Source organism: Elgaria multicarinata, chromosome 18 (assembly GCF_023053635.1).
Source record: "Elgaria multicarinata webbii isolate HBS135686 ecotype San Diego chromosome 18, rElgMul1.1.pri, whole genome shotgun sequence".
NCBI lineage: Eukaryota > Metazoa > Chordata > Lepidosauria > Squamata > Anguidae > Elgaria > Elgaria multicarinata.
Window position 1 is genome coordinate 17,172,055 of NC_086188.1, and position 20,627 is coordinate 17,192,681.

The following is a 20,627-nucleotide window of genomic DNA, read 5'->3' on the forward strand; positions in this document are numbered from 1 at the left end:
GGTATAGCTACTGGGACATATAACAGCAGCTTTGCTCCTCCCAGTACCGCAAGTAGATCCCAGCACGGCTTGGTCATGGTACCACTAAGCGAACTCTACAAGAATCAGGGCAGGGCATGGTCGGACTCAAGACGGCTCATCACTACTCACACATACACACACCCCTTTTCAGTGTTATCCTAACACAATTGCAACATTAGCGCTGCTTCACACATTAATGGTACACACGTATGGTCAGCCAGCCTGTCTTGCTTCAAATCACACGTTTAAGAGGTTTACAAGGATATACCTGCTGGAGTTGTACAAGGATGCCTAGCACAGCTACCAATACTGTAGTGTGCTTGAGGGAGCAGGGAAGGAAATGCATTTGACCCTCTGCCTACCAAGATTGTGTTATCTGCAGGTTTTAAAGTATGGTTTAAAAGTTTCTATATGGCCCTGCTGTTTCCACACAGGCAGGATAGGAACTGGAGACTCCTTCCACTGACAGGGACCAAGTACACCTTCATTTGCACAGTCCTGGCTTTTTTCCCAACTCTTTAGCTTCGCTAACCCTAAAAGGTTATTTCCAGTCAGTATGGAAGCAACCCCTGTATCAAAACGCTCCAGATATATGGATTCTCTTGGGGCCACCTTCTCTTTGGGTATGAGAAGGCCGGAGTGATCCCCAAGTAGTCTATCATGGATGAACGCCCAACGTGATCTAGGCCTAACCTCCAGCCACATTTGACAGAGCACTCCAGCCAAATAAAACAGCAAATAATCTACTTGTGATCGTGGTTCAGAAACATCGTAAAGCTTTTATACAGGCTCGCTTCAATGTTCTTCCTTCAGCAGTTCTGGAGGGAAGAGATTGTAAAATCCCCTATCATGAACACAAGTGCCCCTGTGACTCTGAAGAGGTCAAATAAGTGCCTCATTCTTCTGTACTGCTCTATCCTGACTTATGCAAAAAAAAAAATTGACTTAAAAATGCCAGGAAGGCCCGATGGCTGTTTTCTCTCTGCCCAAAATGCACCCACTACTTTTTCCATCGCTAAATCTCATGCTGCAGCTTGCAAAACTTGCCAGGAACTGACCTCAGAGACTGTGTTATACTCTTCCTGGGAATCGTAAGAGGATTAAAAACTTTGTAACACTGTTCTTATTTTTCCCCATTATATGCTTTCTCTTTTACTTTATATCCCATTTCATGCATCCTATGTATATTTCATTTCATATGTTTGATGCGATAGTTTGTTTTTTACTTGTCATGCCGGTCATCGACCTATAACAACAACTGCTTGAAGGAATCTGTTCTTGGGTGACGAAGAACCAGAAGGCGGCTGGAATTATCCAATAACTGCAATCTGACAAGGGTATGTACAGAAGTAATTAAATGTATGTTTTTATTTCTTTTTACTCAGACTGGAGGATGACACAACCAGCAGTTAGTCAAAGAGACCGAAGCCCATGTCTTCATCGGACTCCTCCGATTCTTCCTTGGCTTCCTCCTTGGCTGGGGCTGCAGCGGTGGAAGCAGCAGCTACAGCTGCCACGGGGGCAGCAGCCACAAAAGCTGAAGGATCAGCCAGGAAGGCCTTCACCTATGGCAGAAGAAAAGAAAAGTCAGCTGCCTACAAAGAGGAAATGCCCCCCTTTCCTTAGGTTTTTTGGAAGATTCAAACAAGAGGAACTCGTGCGACCAACTGCACCAGCACGGCTAACTTCAGGGGCTTTGTGTTGTATTTAGCCCTTCAGGGCAGGATCTACCACCAGAGAGAGATCATTTCTTACCACCTGAAAAGGGACTTTATATTTTGAGCATTGTATGCCCTCCAACTACTAGTTGAGAGACCACCAGTGAGGGAGGAAGCAGCAGCCAGGCACCTCTCCACCGTGCCTGGGTCCAGCTCCAGCTGAGAGCCCCCTCCCTCCTGCTACCAACTGTCTCTGCAGAGGCCCCCAGTGAGGGAGGAAGCAGCAGCCAGGCATTTCTCCAACGTGCCTGGGTCCAGCTCCAGCTGAGAGCCCCCTCCCTCCTGCTGTCAACTGTAACTGCTGAACTTTTCAACTAAGATTGTAGTGCCTGAATTTGCTTTCCTTTTCCCCCTCCTCCTCCTCCCTCCCAATCCCCTTTCCTTTTGTGTCGAGTCTTTTAGATTGTAAGCCTGTGGGCAGGGACTGTCAAGAAATACTTTTGTAAGCCGCCGTGAGAGCCTTTTTTGGCTGAATGGCGGCATAAGAATCCTTAAATAAATAAACTACTAGGTAATACTACACAATTTGGCTTCAATTGACTTAATCCAGTACACCACCTGAAATTAACCTCCCTTGCTTACAGAAAGGCCCGTGTGTTTCACCCAAAACAAAAGACAGATTAGAGTTATAGTCAGCTTTTTTAAAAAAATATTTTCAGGAAAAAGGCTCAGCCATTGTTTCCTTCTCCGAGAATGCTAGCAAGTCATTTGATACCTGCAAGGGAGTCATTCATCCAGTCTGCAATCTCCATCTTGAGACACAAGTCTAAACTGCAGATCTCTTATTTATTTATTACATTTTTATACCGCCCAATAGCCGAAGCTACCCCACCTGGCCTAACGTTTGGACTTCTTCCCTTCTCCTGTTTTTTATTCCATAGTATAATAAAAGAGAATTCTAAAGCTTGCACACTCTTTTGTAACATTCTGATTGGCCTTCGTAAAGATATTGCTCAGCTGTGCATTTTAGATATCCCCTGCCCCATGGCGTCAGGGTGGCTATTATTTATTTATTATTTATTATTACATTTATATCCCACCTTTTTTCCACCAAGGAACCCAAGGTGGCACACACAATCCTCCTCTTCTCCATTTTATCTTCACAACAACAACCCTGTGAGATAGGTTGGGCTGAGAGGCTGTGACTGGCCCAAAGTCACCCAGTGAGCTTCCATGGCTGAGTGTGAACTAGAACCTGGATCTCTGGACTCCCAGTCCAACCCTCTAGCCACTACACCACACTGGCTCTCTGGCTACTGTTATTTGTCCTAATTGTGCAGAATCACTAAAGGCCTATAATCACAAGGTATAAAGGGTCTGGAATAATGAAGGGACGCAACACAGCATTGAACCAGTTCTGAGCATTGCAACCCCACTGTCCAAAAGTATCCATGAGAGCACAGAAAAGCCACAGGATGTGGTGATGGGCACAGAAACCAGCTTTTAAAAGATTTAAAAGATATTAGCCCTTATTGTTGCAAAGGTATAATTGCTGAATGAAATATCCAGTAGCCAGGGGCAGGTATTTAGTATCCTATATAACAACATTGCAATTCTCCTCTATTCCTCACTGCAGAATTGGGGTTAAACTGACAATCATTTTCTTTTTTAATACGTTGAGTACATAAAGCCCTGCTCCCATCGTAGTCTCAGATCTACGTTCACGGGGCTAAAGTGTCTGAAAAATAGTCACACACAAACAGGTCTCCGCTCTGGCTGCAGGCAGGGGGATTACTTCTACCCCTTGAACTTTGGAATCTGTTTAGATGTGAAGCCGTACATAAATGTCGTAAATAAATTCAAGACTACCAGCGACATCATGATTACCTTTTCAGCCAGTGGGAAAGAGTAGTCAGTCTCCACAGCCACAGCCAGGACTCGCTTGTACCCATTGATGATGGTGTGGGGCACAGAGGCAACAGTCGGGTAGCCAATTTGCAGGCAAACGCTGGCAACATTACGGACACCCTGAGAGGGACAAAACAGATCCATTACAGCTCTGTTCTACACAGTGGCAATTCCAACAGGTTTCAGTTGCATCTCTTCCTCTCCCTGTACCCATCCGAGGTTCAACTGAAGAGATAAAACTCTCTTTTAGGGAACCTACCAGCTGGCACACAGCCTCTCTGCAGACATCGGCTGACGTTTTACCACCCCACTTTAAAATGAGGCAATCGCATCTCTAAGCTGACCACTAGGCGAGCTTTCCAGTGTACTTTTCAGCTGGTTCAAAGAGCTGCAGCCAGAATGTTGTCCGGGGCAGGTTACAGGGAGCAGACAACTCCCCTGTTAAAACAGCTCCACTGGTTTCGTTTGTTTCCAGGCACAATTCAAAGTGCTGGTTATGCCCTATACGGCTCGGGTCCAGGTTATCTGAAAGACCGTATTCTCCCTTATGAGCCTGCCCATTCTTTGAGATCTTCTGGGGAAGCCCTTCTTTCAGTCCCAGCACCATCACAGGTGCACCTGGTGGGAACATGGGAGAGGGCCTTCTCGGTGGCGGCTCCAGTGCTCTGGAACTCTCTTACCAGAGAAACTAGACTGGCTCCCTCCTTGATGTGCTTTCGGAGGCAGGCCTTTAGCGATTAATCTGGGCCTCCATCTGTGCTAAGGATATTTAAAATTGTCATGTGTTTTAAATGTATGTTTCAAATTTTGTAAGGCCACCTTGAGGCCCAGTGTTGGGCAGAAAGCGGGTTACAAATAAATAAATAATACTTTTGAATTCTTCTCAGTGCAATCCCAAACCTATCTTCTCAGAAGGAAGCCCTACAGAGTTCAGCGGGGTTTACTCCCAGGTAAGTCTGTATTAGCAGAGGTGGGGAGCTTTTCTCCTGTTGGGGATCATACGCTGGCAACAGGCCGAAAAGAAGCCAGCAGTGTTCTGGGCAGGAGCCACCGCAGGCGAGGCAATGACTTTTTCTCTCTCCCAGGCTGCTGGGGGAGGAACAGATCACTCTTGCTGGACGTCAGAACTGAACACTTAGTAGTGGGATGTTTAAATTAGGCCAAGGGCCACACACAGATCTAGGGCCATAGGTGGCCCACCCCTAAGGTACACAATTGCAGATTTGGTTGCATAACAAAGAAACTTTACAATGAACCAGACCTTTTGCTTAATCTAGTTCAGGTAGGCAACCTGGTGTCCTCCAGATGTCTTGGCCTGCAAACTCCCATAATCCCTGACTGGGCGTGCTGGCTGATGGGAGCTGTATCCAAAATATCTGGAGGGGACCAGGTTGTTTACCCTGTTCTAGCTTCAAGGTGCAAGACGAGATCTTTCCCAGCCCTGCAAAATAGGATCCTTTCAAACTGAAGACTGACTGGGAGAGGAACTGGAGATGAACAGGAACTGGACCGGGGGCATGATGCCTGTTAATTACCTGCCACTGAATCCACGGTTCAAAAGAGGTCGAAAGTGCCCTGCCCTTTTGTCTGCGTGGCATTTTCCTACCATCTCTTGCACCCAAGGACCACAGCAAGCAAGGCCACAACCATAAGTTAGGAGGCATCGCTTACCTCCAGGAAGCGCCTGTGCAGGGTCTCCTCGGTGATGTCCAGAACTTCAGGATTGTAAATGCTGCCATTATCGAAGACCTGCTGGATGATGAGCCCGAAGGAGAAGGGGGAGATGTTCAGCATGTTCAGCAAGGTGGCTTCGCTGGCACCCACTTTGTCTCCGGTCTTGATCAGCTGCACATCGCTCTAAGGCACAAGAAGAAAAGACAGCTGATTAAACACAACAGAACGGGAACATCTCGGCAAGGTTATGTACGTTTTAATCTGGCTGTACCCGTTCTTGCAACAACCAGCCGTAATGCAGGCAGAACGTAAGATGAGCTGTGCTGGATGTGACCAAAGACCTCTCTAGTCCGGCATTCGGGGAAATCCACAAGCAGGACACCATCCCCAGAATAAAACCATCACTGCCTATTGTCTTCCAGGATAGGTTTAAGGTAGAGTGACCCTATGGAAAGGAGGACAGGGCTCCTGGAACTGTAACAGTTGCACAGAAAAGGGAATTTCAGCAGGTGTCATTTGTATGCATGTCGCACCTGGTGAAATTTCCTCTTCATCACCACAGTTAAAGCTGCAGGAGCTGTACTAGAGTGACCAGATACAAAAGAGGGCAAGGCTCCTGCAGCTTTAACTGTGGTGATGAAGAGGAAATTTCACCAGGGGCTGCATGCATACAAATGACACTTGCTGAAATTCCCTTTTCAATACAACTGTTAAAGAAACAGGAGCCCTGTCCTCCTTTTCATAGGGTCAGCCCATTTAAGGATCTAGTACTAGCATACAAAGCCCTAAACAACTTGGGACCAGGATACCTCTGAGAGAGCGCCTTCTCCCTTACCGTCATGCTCCTGGTGGTTCCACATGGACCTACAGCCCGACTGCAATCCACCGGGAGAAGAGTCTTTAGTGTGGTGGCCCCCTTCCTATGGAATTCCCTGCCTTTGTAGGTCAGGCACAGGGCAACCTTTCGTTGCTTCCGGCATCTCCTGAAAAAAGTTCTGTTCCAGGAAACATCCCTTAAATGACCGGCCACAGTCTTTCTTAGTATTGTTTTTAATAATTTTAACATGGGGTTTTAATCTTTTCACCTTTGTGCTGCTGTACCTTTTATGTGTTCTGTATAGATACAGAGCAGTATACAAATGTTGTAAATAAGTAAATAAAATAAAACAATGAGCCCCGCCAATGAGCTTACACTTTGCACCAACGCTGCGTGGCTGAAAAGCCCTGGACAAGGATAAAGATGGCAGCCCGCCGGGCACCCACTCGGCACTCACCAGGATTTCAATGGTGCCCCTGGAGATCTTGGTGGTAATGCCCAAAGCCTGGAAAAAGGAGGTCTTCTCAGGGCCTAGCCCTGTGTTTTGAGCTGGCACGGTAACATCACACGGGGCTATGGCACCGGCACGAGCAGCAGCTGGTACCTAAGAAGAAAAAGCGAACACCCATTCATCCTTGTTGCACTGTGAGAGATGCAACTTGCTCTCTTTGCAAAACTCCCCAGTAAATTGAAGCATCGCACTAATAAAAGGATTGGTGCAGCAGCAAGTGTAGTATTCACCAGTCATAGAGACCCGACTTCCAGTTTGGATCTTGAGTACCGTCTTTATTTTGACGTTTTTATCCCACCAGCATGGCGTCACGGAGGCTCGCAGCTAGTGTACCATCTTCCGATACAATTAACCCCATCATGAAACTCAGCAGCTCATGATCAAAATCCCAGAACGCCACATGGACAAACAAAGCCGTCTCAGAATACTATCAAGTCAAAGCCTCGATACTCAACAAAGCTTCCTGGAATAGAGATAAGGGAAGTTCTCCACCTCTAGAAATTTAGCTTTCATTTTGCTTCCTCAGAAACTTGAGAAGACACCAGGGTAGGTAAGGCAAAACCTGCATTAAAGGCCTGCAAATCCTCATCTCACACACTCCCTTTCCTAATCAGAACAATCCCTTCACATCCAGAGAAAACTGGTCAATAAGTCCAGCAGCTTTTCATCACCGAAAGCTACATAAAAGATTATTTCCAAACAAAAACATCTCCCCTTGAAACATACCCTCTGGAATGGTGTGCTTGTACATGCTCAGAAGGCAAAAGGGCTTTCAGAGATGTAGGATCTGTGGGAAATTCATCCTGTACGTAAAAGATGTTGAACCGCCTTGCAGCCCAAGAGCCGAATTCCCTATTGGAGAAGCTCACGGGGGCCACATTTACAGTAGATGCGGGTAAAAGGGTGGTGCCAAAAATAACCTCCTATTGTAGCTTAAATCTGGGACTGCCAGGAACTAACCCTTAGGAGAGGTATTGCAACCTTTTAGACTAAGGGGAAAAATCCACCAAATGATCAATGGTTGGCGAAAGCGGATGTGGCCAGGGGAAGCAGGTGTTGTCATCGGGGGACCTCTAGAGGGCCGGATGTTCTGCACCCCTGCTGTACATGATCAGCCCACCTTTACTATTATTCACGTTCCACGGATGAACCATGATACTACTTGTGGCACAATTGTTACACCAGCATTACTAAATTCTAACAACTTTTCAGTACACAAAACACCTTGAAATGTATCCTCTGAACTACTCCGGAATACAGGAGAGGCTGAGCAGCACTTTGCCCAAGGCAGTTCAACAAACTTCACGGCTGACCCACCGTTTGAAGCAAAGACCCTCACACTCAAACCCACTACGCCCCCGCAATGCACCGCGCACCAGGTTCTCAGAACGTGGCCTGATAAATCCATTTCCTTTCAGGGAGAGCTGCCATTTACCTTGTTGGCCAGTAACATGTCCCTGATTTCAGTCAGATCCTCCTTGGTGAACACAAAGCCCACGTTGCCACGGATATGAGACAGGAGCCTAAAAGAAACAAGAGGACATTCCATTTATCAGCATCTTATGTATAAACCAGTTTCTTAAAAAAGAAAAATGCAAGGCAAAGAATGATAAACATTTAGCTGTACAATTAGCAAATGTTTCATATACATTTTCCCAATCATAGAATAGCAGAGTTGGAAGGGGCCTACAAGGCCATCTAGTCCAACCCCCTGCTCGATGAAGGAATCCACCTTAAAGCATCCCTGACAGATGGTTGTCCAGCTGCCTCTTGAAGGCCTCTAGGGTGGGAGAGCCCACAACCTCCCTAGGCAACTGATTCCATTGTCGTACTGCTCTAACAGTTAGGACGTTTTTCCTGATGTCCAGCTGGAATCTGGCTTCCTTTAACTTGAGCCCGTTATTCCGTGTCCTGCACTCCTGTCATCTCTGTGACAGGTCTTTAAGGCAGGACAATATCACTCCCACTCCTCAGATCGGTAAGGAAATCCTGGAGAGCCACTGCCTGTCAGCACCGATGGAGTGGACAACCGTGTCCCTGCCTAGGGCCACATTTTCTTGGGGGCTGAAGCCAGCAGTGGGCAGAGATGGAGCCAAACGTCGGCAACTGCTGCTGCCAGAGGTCTGAATGTATTGCTTGCAGAGGGTTTTTGAAATTGGGCCAAGGGCTGCATGCAGGCCTAGAGCGGAAGGTTGCTGGCCCCGATGCGGACAATATTGAGAAAGATGGAAACAGTGGTCTGGCACAATATAAGGCAATTTCCCATGTTAGCATGTGAAGATGTTTGGCTTCAGAACGTCACCTGAGAGATCTCATTTCCTCCCCTCCTTCCAGTTGCAGGATAGGCTGGCTTGCTGAAAGTTGTGCTCTGGGCTACAAGGGGAAACCTAAGATCTGGACAAGTCCTTGTAGGCTAGGCTGTCTAGTCCCAACCTCCTGCTTGGTACAGGGAGGGGCATAGCTAGAACACCCAAGGATGCCTAGAAGACCCAAAGAGGCCTTGCCTCACTCACTTTTCCAGAGCGGGGTTGTTTTCCAGATGTCCCCGGATCGCCTTGCGCATCATGGTGTTCTTCCCCATCAGGACGACGGCCTTTCCGCGCAAAGACATGCGGATCTGCTGCATCTGCTTGGAGCCGACGTTGTCCGCTCCCACAATGAAGCATTTTGGATAATCATCCAGGAGTTGCTACAGAAAGAAGACAAAGCCACAACAACCCTTCAGGGTTAAGGCGGCCACTTGGCTATCCCATTTCAGGAAAGGTCTCTCGGAAACTTCGAGATGGGATGTGTATTTCAGGAAGATCCCTGTGCCATCCTTGAAAGGGAACCCCAAAAAGCAACCCTGTACTGACATCAGCAAAAAAAAACTTGGAATAGAGCTGTCTCTCCCTAAACTAATTTTCACATCCCTCTTTGTAGTCAAAATTAGGCGGATGAACAGAAATAAAACAGAGTCTTCCTTGGGCATCCCTATGAGGGACATCCAGTCTATATCAAGATTCTGTGAGCAGAAAGCCAGAACTAGGTAAACGAATATCCTTAGTTTACACAGGATGCAAATCCTGAATATGGAACTAAAATAACTTTTAATTACAAAGCAATATTCACTTCAGCGAAACATGGCTTTCTTGTCTATGTGGAAACACTACGGATGTAAATTACATGAAGCACTTTGAACACTTACAAAGTGCTACCTAAAGCCTAAGTAGCAATAATATCATAGTAATAATGTGTTTTAGTGATCAGAGTGCCTCGTTTACATTAGCTTGGTAATTCTTACGCCCCTGCTGTAGGGTAGAACAATTTATTACATTGATGGTCAGTGAGTCAATTGTGGTTATTAGATTGTAAGCCTATGCGGTAGGGTCTTGCTATTTACTGTGTAATCTGTACAGCACCATGTACATTGATGGTGCTATATAAATAAATAATAATAATAATGGTCGTTCATTACGGAGAACAAGCACTCCATACACGCTCAGAGAGAATCACATTCCTGCTTCTCGCATCCCAAGTGCGAGCCCTTACATTGCAATATGATAATGCTATCCGGCTACCAGCACTCTGTACATGCTCTCACAGACTAGCACTGCTGTTACTGCTAATCATATTCTAAATATAAGCCCTAGAAGCTGCAATACAGGTATATAATTGTCCAAGTGGGCTGTGCTTGCCCAGAGAAAGGCTTAACATTATTTCTGCTGCTTCTTTTCAAATTTATGTTTTACAGGTAAGATATGCGTGCGTGCGTGCGTGTAGTGATTAGAGCATTGCCCTGGGACTTGAGAGATCTGAATTCTAGCCCCCACTTGGCCATGAAGCCCACTGGGTGACTTCAGCCCTGTCATTGACTGCCCGCCTCACCCACCTCAAAGGGTTGTTGTGAGGATAAAACGGGGGAGGCGGATCATGTACAGGCCCTTGTAATCTTTGCAAGAAAGGCAGGATATAAATGTAGCAAACAAATAAACTGTTATGTGTATGGAAATACTATTGAGTGCCACTCAATTCTGGCACCAAGATTTCTGGACTCAGAAATCTTGAATTCTAAATATACTGTCTCTGAATTCTAAATATAGTACCATTTGCACCAGATTGAACTTGGGGGTGCTAGGGGAAAAGCAACAAGTAGATCCTGCAAGCCTGAAGCCTGCCCACCCCTGGGCTAAATGGACCAATGGCTTAACTCTGTCCCTAAAAACACTCTATACATACTCAGAGAAGCCTTCAAAATAATCCCTATTGCTTATTCGAAAAGTATGAGGTTGTATATACCGTTAGCCCTACACACAGTAGACCCACTGAAACGAAGGAGACCAGAACAAGGAACAACTAACTTAAGACCCAGTCCTTTCAATGGGTCTACTCTACATAGGGCTAACACTGAACACTAACCATGATTTCCGACAGCAGCTGTCAGAAGCAGCTGTCTGACAGCAGCAGCTCCTCCCATATGTACCTGCCCGGACCTTAAGATTATCTACAGGGGCCCTTCTCCGTGAGCCTCTGCCAAAGGAAGTGAGGCAGGTGGCTACTAGGAGGAGGGCTTTCTCCGCTGTGGCACCCCGGCTGTGGAATGAGCTCTCCAGAGAGGTCCGCCTGGCACTTACGCTGTACTTCTTTCGTCGCCAGCTGAAGACCTTTTTATTTTCTCAGTATTTTAACACTTAATTTTAATTTTACTGTTTTAACTCTGTATTTTAATTTTATATCAATTTTGCTGCGTGGTTTTTATCCTGTTTGTGCTTTTTAGACTGTATTTTGTATTTGTGCTTTTAACCTGTTGGTTGTTTTATTATGGTTTTAATTTTTGTGAACCGCCCAGAGCTTTGGCTTTTGGGCGGTATAAAAATGTAATGTAATGAATAAATAAATAAAATAATGGTATAAGAACCCTGCCGGAAACAGCTGCTGCTGCGACGTAAGATTTAAGGGCACGGCCCTCTGCACGTGCTCAGAGAAACCCTCGCAGCATCATTCTATCCTTTCCCGGAACGAGAACAAGAGGCCTGACCTCCCAACTGAGCCGCCCACCACCACCGACGCAGGGGACTCACGATGATCTTGAGGAAATAGTTGGATTTCCACGTGGCTCGGTCTTCCCTGGGCATCGCGGTGACCCAAGGATCGCGCAAAGGCAGCGGCGGTTTAAAGACTACGGTGTTCTCTGGAGAAGGGAAAGAGAAGATGGTCGGATCACTCACTCACTCACGCCCCCTGCCCCGCCAGCGGCCCAGACTAGGCCCAAAGCCTGGAGACGCAGCAGCAGCAGCACCCACCTACCTCACGAGGCCTCCGTGGAACTAAAGGACTAGCGCCGCCCCCGCCCCTCCCTTTTATACCCGGGGCCCGCCGCGACCAATCAGCAACGAGCATCACGCTGACGGCTCGCTACGGATTGGGCGATTTGTAAATGACGCAAGAGGAAAAGGAAGGGGCGGACGGAACCAGCAGCCTTCGGATCTAATTGGAGGAAGGAGCCGTCCTTCCAAAAGGGGAAAAAAAAACTCCTCTCCCGCCTTTTAAAGGGCAAGTTTTTTGTTTTTTAAAAAGGAAAGCGGGAGAAAGAAGACGGAGTAGTAGAGTGGAGGGGCTCCCTCTGCTGGCGTGGAAACGCACAGCTAGAGAAAAAGTTGTTTTTAAAATAAAAATAAAAAAGAATGTTTTAATCACGTTTTCAATATAATTAATATATAAAAATATTACAACTTTTTCAACTAATAAGACATACATTGCATAGGAAATGCAATACAGAAATGGAAGTGTGTGTGTGTGTGATTATGTATGTATACATTTTATTTTTTATTATTTTATTGTATACCATTTTTCCTCCTCCAAGGAATCCAGGCAGCATACATGTTCCTCCCCTTCTTTATTTTATCATTACAATAAACCTGTGAGGGAGGCCAGATTAAGAGTCAGTGATCCAGTGAGCTTCATAGTCAAATGTAGACGGATCTCCCAAGTCCTGGTCCAACACGCTAATTACTACACAACACTGATATAATTTGTGATATTTATATACCACTAAATATAATAAATACCACAAATAAATAAAACAAGATTATCAGTTACATACAGGACAGTTCTTTGCCTGTTAAAATTGGTACTATGGCACTCTGATTCTATCCACGTTAACTCAGAAACAAATCTGATAAATACCCAAGGGTGCCCATAATTTTAATCAGAAATATTGGAGAATATGTAAAAGCATTATCATTTTAATTACTACTACCACAATTGAGATTTGCAACAAAATGTTGCAGCATGGAGTCATCCTATTTCTTTGAAATGCCCAGAGAGCTTCAGCTATGGGGCAGTATAGAAATGCAATAAATAAATAAATATTCAAGTTTCATGCCAGTCATGCCTTTTTCAAGGATATTGTTCCATTTCTGCCCCCCAAAAGACACTCAAGAGCTCTGTAGCTACTGTGCATACTCAGCTGTCATTAGGCTGTTACACAGCCCCCCCTTAGGATTCCCCCCCCTCATTGAATACTTCTACAAACCTATGGGTTTCCCTACCCATCCCACAAGCCTGCTGCTCAGACGCACTCCTGAACTAGAACAGACACGGCAGGGCCAATGCTAATTGCATATATATCAAGGCGGAGTTTGTCTGGGTTTGTACATGTTTAGGAGCTCATTTTATTGTTAATTTGTATTTATTTATTTATTTATTAAATTTATATACCGCCCCATAGCCAAAGCTCTCTGAGCCGTTTACAACTTTAAAAAGATATTATTCTTTTCTACAATAAAATGGTGCTTATTCCCAAGCAAACCTATTTAGCAACAGGGCAGCAGAAGCAACCACCATTTTATTGTTATGATGGTGCTATAAGTGGGTTTAAAATGCAGAACTGAACATTTTATTTATTTATTTATTTAAGGATTTTGATGCCGCCATTCAGCCAAAAAAGGCTCTCACGGCGGCTTACAAAAGTATTTCTTGACAGTCCCTGCCCACAGGCTTACAATCTAAAAGACATGACACAAAAGGAAAGGGGATTGGGAGGGAGGAGGAGGAGGGGGGAAAGGAAAGCAAATTCAGGCACTACAATCTTAGTTGAAAAGTTCAGCAGTTACAGTTGACAGCAGGAGGGAGGGGGCTCTCAGCTGGAGCTGGACCCAGGCACGGTGGAGAGTTGCCTGGCTGCTGCTTCCTCCCTCTCTGGTGGCCTCTGCAGTGACAGTTGGTAGCAGGAGGGAGGGGGCTCTCAGCTGGAGCTGGACCCAGGCAAGATGGAGAGGTGCCTGGCTGCTGCTTCCTCCCTCACTGGTGGCCTCTGCAGTGACAGTTGGTAGCAGGAGGGAGGGGGCTCTCAGCTGGAGCTGGACCCAGGCAAGATGGAGAGGTGCCTGGCTGCTGCTTCCTCCCTCACTGGGGGCCTCTGCAGAGACAGTGGGTAGCAGGAGGGAGGGGGCTCTCAGCTGGAGCTGGACCCAAGCACGGTGGAGAGGTGCCTGGCTGCTGCTTCCTCCCTCACTGGTGGCCTCTGCATGCTGGGAGTATTTCTTTCTTCTGTTTTAAAATCTAGGTTTGCCAACAGTTTTTTTTTGCAGGTTGTTTGCTCTTACATATTAGAACTTAGAAATAGCTGTAAAGCAGGGAATGGTGGCAGTGGGGGTGGAATGTTGCTTTGCATGCTTTAAACTGAAGCATTACATCCGGCCATTGAAAGTGTGTAAGACACTTGGCACGATCCTATGCATATTTAGACTGAAATAGTCCTACAACTCCCAGCTTTCTCCAGCCAGCCATGCTGACTGGAGAATGCTGGAAGTTGAAGGACTTTTTTGTATGTCTAAACGTGCATAGGATTGCGCCTGAAATTATTAGACCTGAAATTACCTAGCTGCACCACTGCTAAACTTTTGTCTCTTAGCATAAATTTCCTCAAAGCCAGTAAGAGAGCTCCAAAAAGCTTAGATTTAAATTCTGAATATATATCCTAATATTGTCCCCTGCTACACTTCCTAAACAGAGACACAGCGCAAAATTTAACTATGGAATTCACTACCGTAAGATGGGGTGATGGTCACCAATTTGGATGTCAATTTCTGTAAGAGGGATTACATAAATTCTTGGTTATCCATGGCTACTGGTCCTGATGGCTCTGTGCTACATCCAGTATCCAGGGAAGTAAGCCTATGTACACCGTGCTGGGGAACATGGGTGGGAGATGTTGTTGCACTCATGTCCTGCTTGTGGGTTCCTGGTCGACAGCTGGTTGGCCATTGTGGGAACAGAGTGCTGGAGTAGATGGAACCTTGGTCTGATCCAAGGACTCTTCTGATGTTCTTATTTAGAGCACACTCCTATGCAGATTTAGCCAGAAAAAAGTCCTACAACTCCCAGCATGCTCCAGCCAGCATAGCATTGTACTCTTATTTGCAATATGGTAAGATGCGAACGAAGACAGCTGAATGTAGTATATGGGTACACTGACCGGCGTTTTCAGAATGGGGCACTAATGTGCTTGTTACTTTCGAGGAGCACATCAGTACTCCATTCCAAAAATATTGGTCAATGTATACCAATTTCCTAGGATTTCACTCACATGCGTCCATCTAAATCTAACCCATTAGCCAAGGGAATCACAAACCCACCCATACACGTGCTATAAGAAAGACCACAACCAATGACAATGAAAATTATCGTAAAATTTTATTAGCATCATCACAGGAATTTAAAAAAAGGGGGGGGGGAACAGCAGAATTAAGAGTTTACAAAAGGGAAAATGGGGAGGGGGGGAGAGAAATGTCATTCCACAGGAGTCTCTCCCCCTTCTCCTCCTTCCCAGAAGAAAAACTGAAGCTTTAATTGAGACCCACTTCATTCTGATGCACTTAAAAGAGTTAAACAAAAAAGAAAGAAAATCTGAGCACAAAGGCCTAAAATATCAAAGCTATGGTAACGCAGAGGAAGGGGGCATTTTCAAAAACAAAACCAGCACATCTTTATTTGACACCCGATCAGAAAGCCTACCATAACGTTGCCATACTGTAGCCTGCCTATTCGTGTTAAAGGTCTAGATAAAACTTCCAAAATTCCAAAGGCGCAACTTCATACAACCCTCTAGTCAACGTAGAGTCTACAGTGACCAACCTGGTACCAGCAAAAGAGCACAGGTTTGCTCCTTACTTTCTAACTGCAGCTGACCCGCCTACACAATCGTTGTCAAATCTCTTTAACAGCTGCCAGGCTTTTGGTGAAAGATTATTTTGCAACAAAAGGGGGTGGGAATTCAATTCCCAGTCTGCAGAGACTCTCGGATACAGAAAACAGCCAAAAGGTTACTGTATTTGAAATTGTGACTCTTTCTGGGGGTTGGGAGTGCTAGATTAAAGCTAATAATAGCCTCCCCATGCCTGGCACTGCCTCAGAACTAATAAGACATTTGGGTGCGGTTAAACAGGGATAAAGGAAATGCACCCTGCACACCTTTAGAGGCATAAACTTTCCAGACAACATGCAGGTGCCAACAAAGGAGGTTGGGAAAATCTGCAATGGAATCAAATGAGTTCAGATTTTCATGAATCCGACCCGCAGATTCTGCCGTGGACCAGCTTTTCTCGAGGTGCAGGGATTCTGCGGACTTGTGGACCGGTTGTTTTACTTTCCGGAGTTTTACACAAATTCAATTGTATAACAAAATGTACAGTAAAAAAAAACAAAAAACCCACAATTGGCCGAAAATGCACTTTCTCCCCTAGCTTGAAGCCTGAAAATTCTCATGGGGGAGTTGCGCATTTTGGGAAGGGGATTTGCGCTAATTTGTGAAATTGGAAAAAGTCCAATTCCGTCGGTGAGCCGACGGCGGAACGAAAGGCACCTGACAACCCGCGAAAGGCAGACGGAATAGATTGTACAAATTCCATACATCTCTAGTGCCAAACTGGGAACGCCAATGGAGGCGGAGATGGTTTGGGCTGGCCACGGGGCAGAGCAGCCTCTCCCGCCGCCGGCTGACAAGCAGCCGGACGCCCTTTGCAAAAGGAGCCGCTAAAGATGCTCTCGGTTGTCCCCAGGCCTCAGTCCAGCCTCCTTCTCCTGGGACGCGGCTCCTGGCCCCTTAAAAGGGCCCATCCTCCGGCCACTTAGAAACGAGGGGCGAGTCCGGCGGGTGTCTTTCTCCGCCGGAGGCAGCGTTTGCAAGCGGGGCGAGGCTTTGCAGGCGCTCTTCCCCGCCTCTCCCCACCTGCGATGGCTGCCAGCATGTTCTCCACGCTTTTCGCGGCGGACAGCGGTGTGGCCTCGGACGCGTTCTGCTCGCTCTCGCCGGTGTTCAGATGCCTGCAGGAGAAGGAGCTGCGCAAGCTCAATGACCGCCTGGCCACCTACATCCAGCGTGTGTGGGCCCTGGAGGCCGCCAAGGCGGCGCTGCACCGCTGCCTGGTCCGCTTCGACGCGCTGCGCGAAGAGCACAGGCAGCTGCTCGCCAGGAACTCTAAAAACGAAAACGATTTAAGTCTGGCCGTTGCTCATGTAAGGGATCTTGTTGCTCAACAAAACTCCAAAGAGGCCGAATTGAGGACATCACTGAGCAGCCAACGAAGCTTAGAGAACGATCTTCAACAATCAAAAGACCAAAACGTCTCTCTCAAAGGCACAGCAAATGAGTCCAAAAACCAACTTCACAATGAGAAATTGAGGACAGCGGATCTGGAAAACCAAATGAAAACTCTGCAAGATCGAGTGACATTTCTGAAGAACCTCCATGAAGACGAGCTTAAGAGTAAGAAACGATTCTATGAGAGCAGGATTCAAGAAATAGAGTCTGGCTGTCAGCAGGAATTTGAGAGGAAATTGTTGAATGCACTCCAAGATCTCAGAAAGGAGCACAAACAACGGATCCAGGAGTACAAAGATCAGATGGAGCGAAACTTCCAGGCCAGAATCAAAAACGTCCAGCTTTCTGCTGCAAAGAACAGTGATTTTGCTAATTCTACTCTGGAGGAGCTCACAGAAACAAAACTGAGGGTTGACACTCTGATGTCACAGAATGGTGCGTTGGAAGCCAGGATACAAGCGTTGGAGGCCAGAATCGGGGAGCTGCAGGAGACGATTGACTTCGAACGGGACTCATCAAAGAGGCGCATAGCTGAAAAGGATCAGGAGATGGTAAAAATGCAACAGCAGATGCAGGCTCAGCTGGAAGAGTATGAGCATCTATTGGATGTGAAGTTGGCTCTGGATTTTGAGATCAACGCCTATCGGGCAATGCTGGGAGGAGAGGAAGAGCGTTTAAAACTGTCCAGAACCTCCCCGGAAAGTGGCAAAACCCGGGCTGCAATCACTCAAGGCCAACGCCTCTTCCTGCAAGGAAAGAAAAGGAAACGGGCTTTCACCAGAAAGCAAGCTCACAGCATTTGTTTCAAAGTGGTCCAGCGCGCTTCATCTTCAGGAAATGTCTCCGTAGAAGATATTGACCCAGACGGGAAATTCATCAAAATTCAGAACTATTCTGATAAGGATCAGTCGCTAAGTGGTTGGACTGTAGTGCCAAACTGCGGGTGGACAACTTGCAGCAGGGGAAGAGGACACAGGTTGTAGAGGTAGCAGGGCTCTGTGGCACTTTTGCACCGGAGTGTGAGGGTCCAGAGGCTGGATTGTGTCCTAGAGCCAGGACTGCATTTCTGCCAGCCCCATGTGAGCTGCTGCCTGATCCCTGGCTCAGGAGACTAGAGGCAAAAGGACTCCAAGGTTCATAAAGGGATGCAGATACGCATGTGGACTGTTAACACACAGTGGTACGGCAGTGTTCCACGCTGAGTTACGGCACACGTGCAGGGCCGGCCCAAGACATTTTGCTTTCTGAAATGAAGGACAAGGTGGCAGCCCAAGTTGCATGTACTGAAACTGGCAGGCGAATCTTAATTCAACACTGGCTGCCTCTATTGCACCTTAGAGCAACAGCGTAGCTTAGTAGGCACTGAGGCTGCCGCTTCACTTTGCCTAATGGTAGGGCCTGCCCTGAACACTTACAAAAAAAAGGGGGGAAGCTGGCTGCCGCCATGGTAACATTATACGGCAGATCGACACACAGGGCCTAATATCCGTTTCAAAAACAGGTTATGAAGCTCAATGCTAAATGGGTAATATTTGAGCTCTTTGTCTGTGGAGAAGTAAATTAAGACTTGCTTTAAAATCCTGGAATTCCAGCTTTGAGAGAAAGACGAATAATACCAAATACAGCAGTATAGATATTTTGTTTAAAAAAACAACCTTTTCCAGTTGAGCTCTGATCAATAGAAAAGCTAATAAGCAAATAATAATACTCACACTCACACACACACCCCTTGCACATTTCCCCCCCTTTCCACCCCAACCCGACTTTTAAAAATACTTATCATGTTAATAGTTGTGTTTAACAAAGCATCAAGGCTATAGATGCAGGAACCAACACAGCCAGGGCCCTGCCCAGAACAATCAGAATAGGAAAGTCATCTGTTGAAAGTTATTTCAAAAAACTAAATTTTCCATACAAGAGATTTAAAAGTTGCTTAGCTATGAATTCAAGACTCCCGTGTAGAAATCAACACACCCACCCACCCAAACACACAGTATTCGGCTTGATAGCAAAAGTCAGTCTCTCTCACACAAACTACCACCACAGAGAGAGAGAAAGAGAGAGAGAGAACGCACTGAGGCATTTCTTAAAACGACTTAGTCAATAGAAAAAGAATTATTGCTCAAATGTCTGTCTCCCTAGGGCATATTTCACAAGAGCAAAAGATGGGCTTGTGAATAAAGAACAGAGACAGGAAGAGATGGGGGGAAACCATGTTGGTAGTTTACGTTTCTCTTGCCTTTCCGGTGAAATCACAACGCAAGTTATAACCCTGCCTAAAACTTTTGCTCTAGGAGGGTCGAGATGCCGTGCTTCTTTGGATTATCTCCCAGAATAGCTTTCTCCCAACCCCACTGAAAGCATTTGCATGTTGAGGGATTCTCAGGAGCGGACAGCAACAACGGCGGAGAATTTAGCATCTCAGAAAAGGGAGATGCCCCTTTCGAAGTGGACAGGAGAGCGAACAGCGCCTTACAATCCCTCCTGCGCACACATGTGATTCTCTGAGGGATGCTGGGAACTCTTCTAACTCTGCAACCTCGCCTTCTTGCAGTGTTCAAGGAATGGAGATGCGGACAGGGGGTGGAGGTGCATAACAGCTGCTCCCTTGGTTGCAAGGATCGGGCACTGGTCAGTATCCTGAGAAAACAGCGCCTACCAATACGGCCCTGGGACACAAGTTGCTGGCCACCCTGACCTTTTAGGGGAGGACAATTCCCACCCCCTATCCCCAAGTTGAAGCCATTTCACTGGGCTACCTGAACCCTTGCTATCAAGAATGCACAGTGCAACCAAAAAAGTTCGACTTCCAGTATCTTCCTAAACAGGGCCTTCCCCCCCATCCTCCCTCCCCTCCCTCCACACCCCCAGCTTGGCTCAGCTGTCAATCTGGTACAATAACGGCAATCTCCCTGCTAAAATACAGCTTCTAACTGAATGGTCCATTGTGCATCTTTCTCTGGATTTACCACCTGGAAGCATCTCATTGCATCCTGTCCCGCCCCGCCCTGCCCTTCCCGCACACACACACGCTCCCTTTCCTCCCCCTCTTCTCCTACGTCAGCCCACGAATTGTGGCCATGTCCAAAGAGGCAGGGCTTCCCGGCAGGACAGCCGAAGGATGCTGGATTTGGCCTTAACAGAAGAGTTTCAGGTAGCAGTTCTGACAGTAGGGCTTGTCATTCTGCTCCTTGAAGGTGCCTTTGTTGAGCTGCTTGAGACAGAAGGCACAGACAAAGTGTTCGGGGTGAAATTTCTTGGCCATCGCAGTGATGCAGCGCCCCGTGATGGGCTTCTGGCAGCCAGAGCACAGCGAGCCACGGCGCTCGTGGTAGTGCACCTCACAGTAGGGCTGCCCGTCATGTTCAAAGAAGCTGCCATTGATGAAGGGAGTAAAACATTCCTGTTGGGGAGGAGAAACAACACAGCGGTCAATATCCAAGCGGAAAAAGCGTA

At 46.7% G+C, this 20,627-nt stretch overlaps 3 protein-coding genes across 3 annotated transcripts in view; 1 reads left to right on the plus strand and 2 right to left on the minus strand.

Annotated features, from left to right (window-relative positions):
• Positions 1-1,363: 1,363 nt before the first annotated feature.
• Positions 1,364-11,949, minus strand: RPLP0 (ribosomal protein lateral stalk subunit P0). The gene is made up of 8 exons (XM_063144215.1): positions 11,876-11,949; positions 11,650-11,759; positions 9,103-9,278; positions 8,025-8,112; positions 6,536-6,682; positions 5,259-5,444; positions 3,567-3,707; positions 1,364-1,586 (listed from the first exon to the last, which is right to left on the minus strand). The coding sequence occupies exons 2-8, from the start codon at positions 11,701-11,703 to the stop codon at positions 1,431-1,433; spliced, it is 948 nt and encodes a 315-aa protein (XP_063000285.1). The 5' UTR covers positions 11,704-11,759; positions 11,876-11,949; the 3' UTR covers positions 1,364-1,430.
• A 4,855-nt stretch (positions 11,950-16,804) lies between these two features.
• LOC134410842 (lamin-L(III)-like) lies at positions 16,805-18,154 on the plus strand. Its single transcript, XM_063144352.1, has one exon. The coding sequence runs from the start codon at positions 16,805-16,807 to the stop codon at positions 18,152-18,154; it is 1,350 nt and encodes a 449-aa protein (XP_063000422.1).
• A 1,885-nt stretch (positions 18,155-20,039) lies between these two features.
• Positions 20,040-20,627, minus strand: part of PXN (paxillin) — a 72,322-nt gene continuing 71,734 nt past the window's right edge. Inside the window, exon 11 of the mRNA XM_063144230.1 lies at positions 20,040-20,574. Within this exon, the coding sequence (XP_063000300.1) occupies positions 20,308-20,574 (267 nt within the window). The 3' untranslated portion in view covers positions 20,040-20,307. The remainder of the gene's footprint in view (positions 20,575-20,627) is intronic.

Coding starts and splice junctions, on each gene's coding strand:
- RPLP0 (XM_063144215.1), bottom strand. CDS start 11,703: ATGCCCAGGGAAGACCGAGCCACGTGGAAATCCAACTATTTCCTCAAG. Junction 5,445..6,535: donor GGGGCACCATTGAAATCCTG/GTGAGTGCCGAG, acceptor CTTGTGCCTTAG/AGCGATGTGCAGCTGATCAA. Junction 1,587..3,566: donor CTTTCCCACTGGCTGAAAAG/GTAATCATGATG, acceptor CTTCTGCCATAG/GTGAAGGCCTTCCTGGCTGA.
- LOC134410842 (XM_063144352.1), top strand. CDS start 16,805: ATGGCTGCCAGCATGTTCTCCACGCTTTTCGCGGCGGACAGCGGTGTG.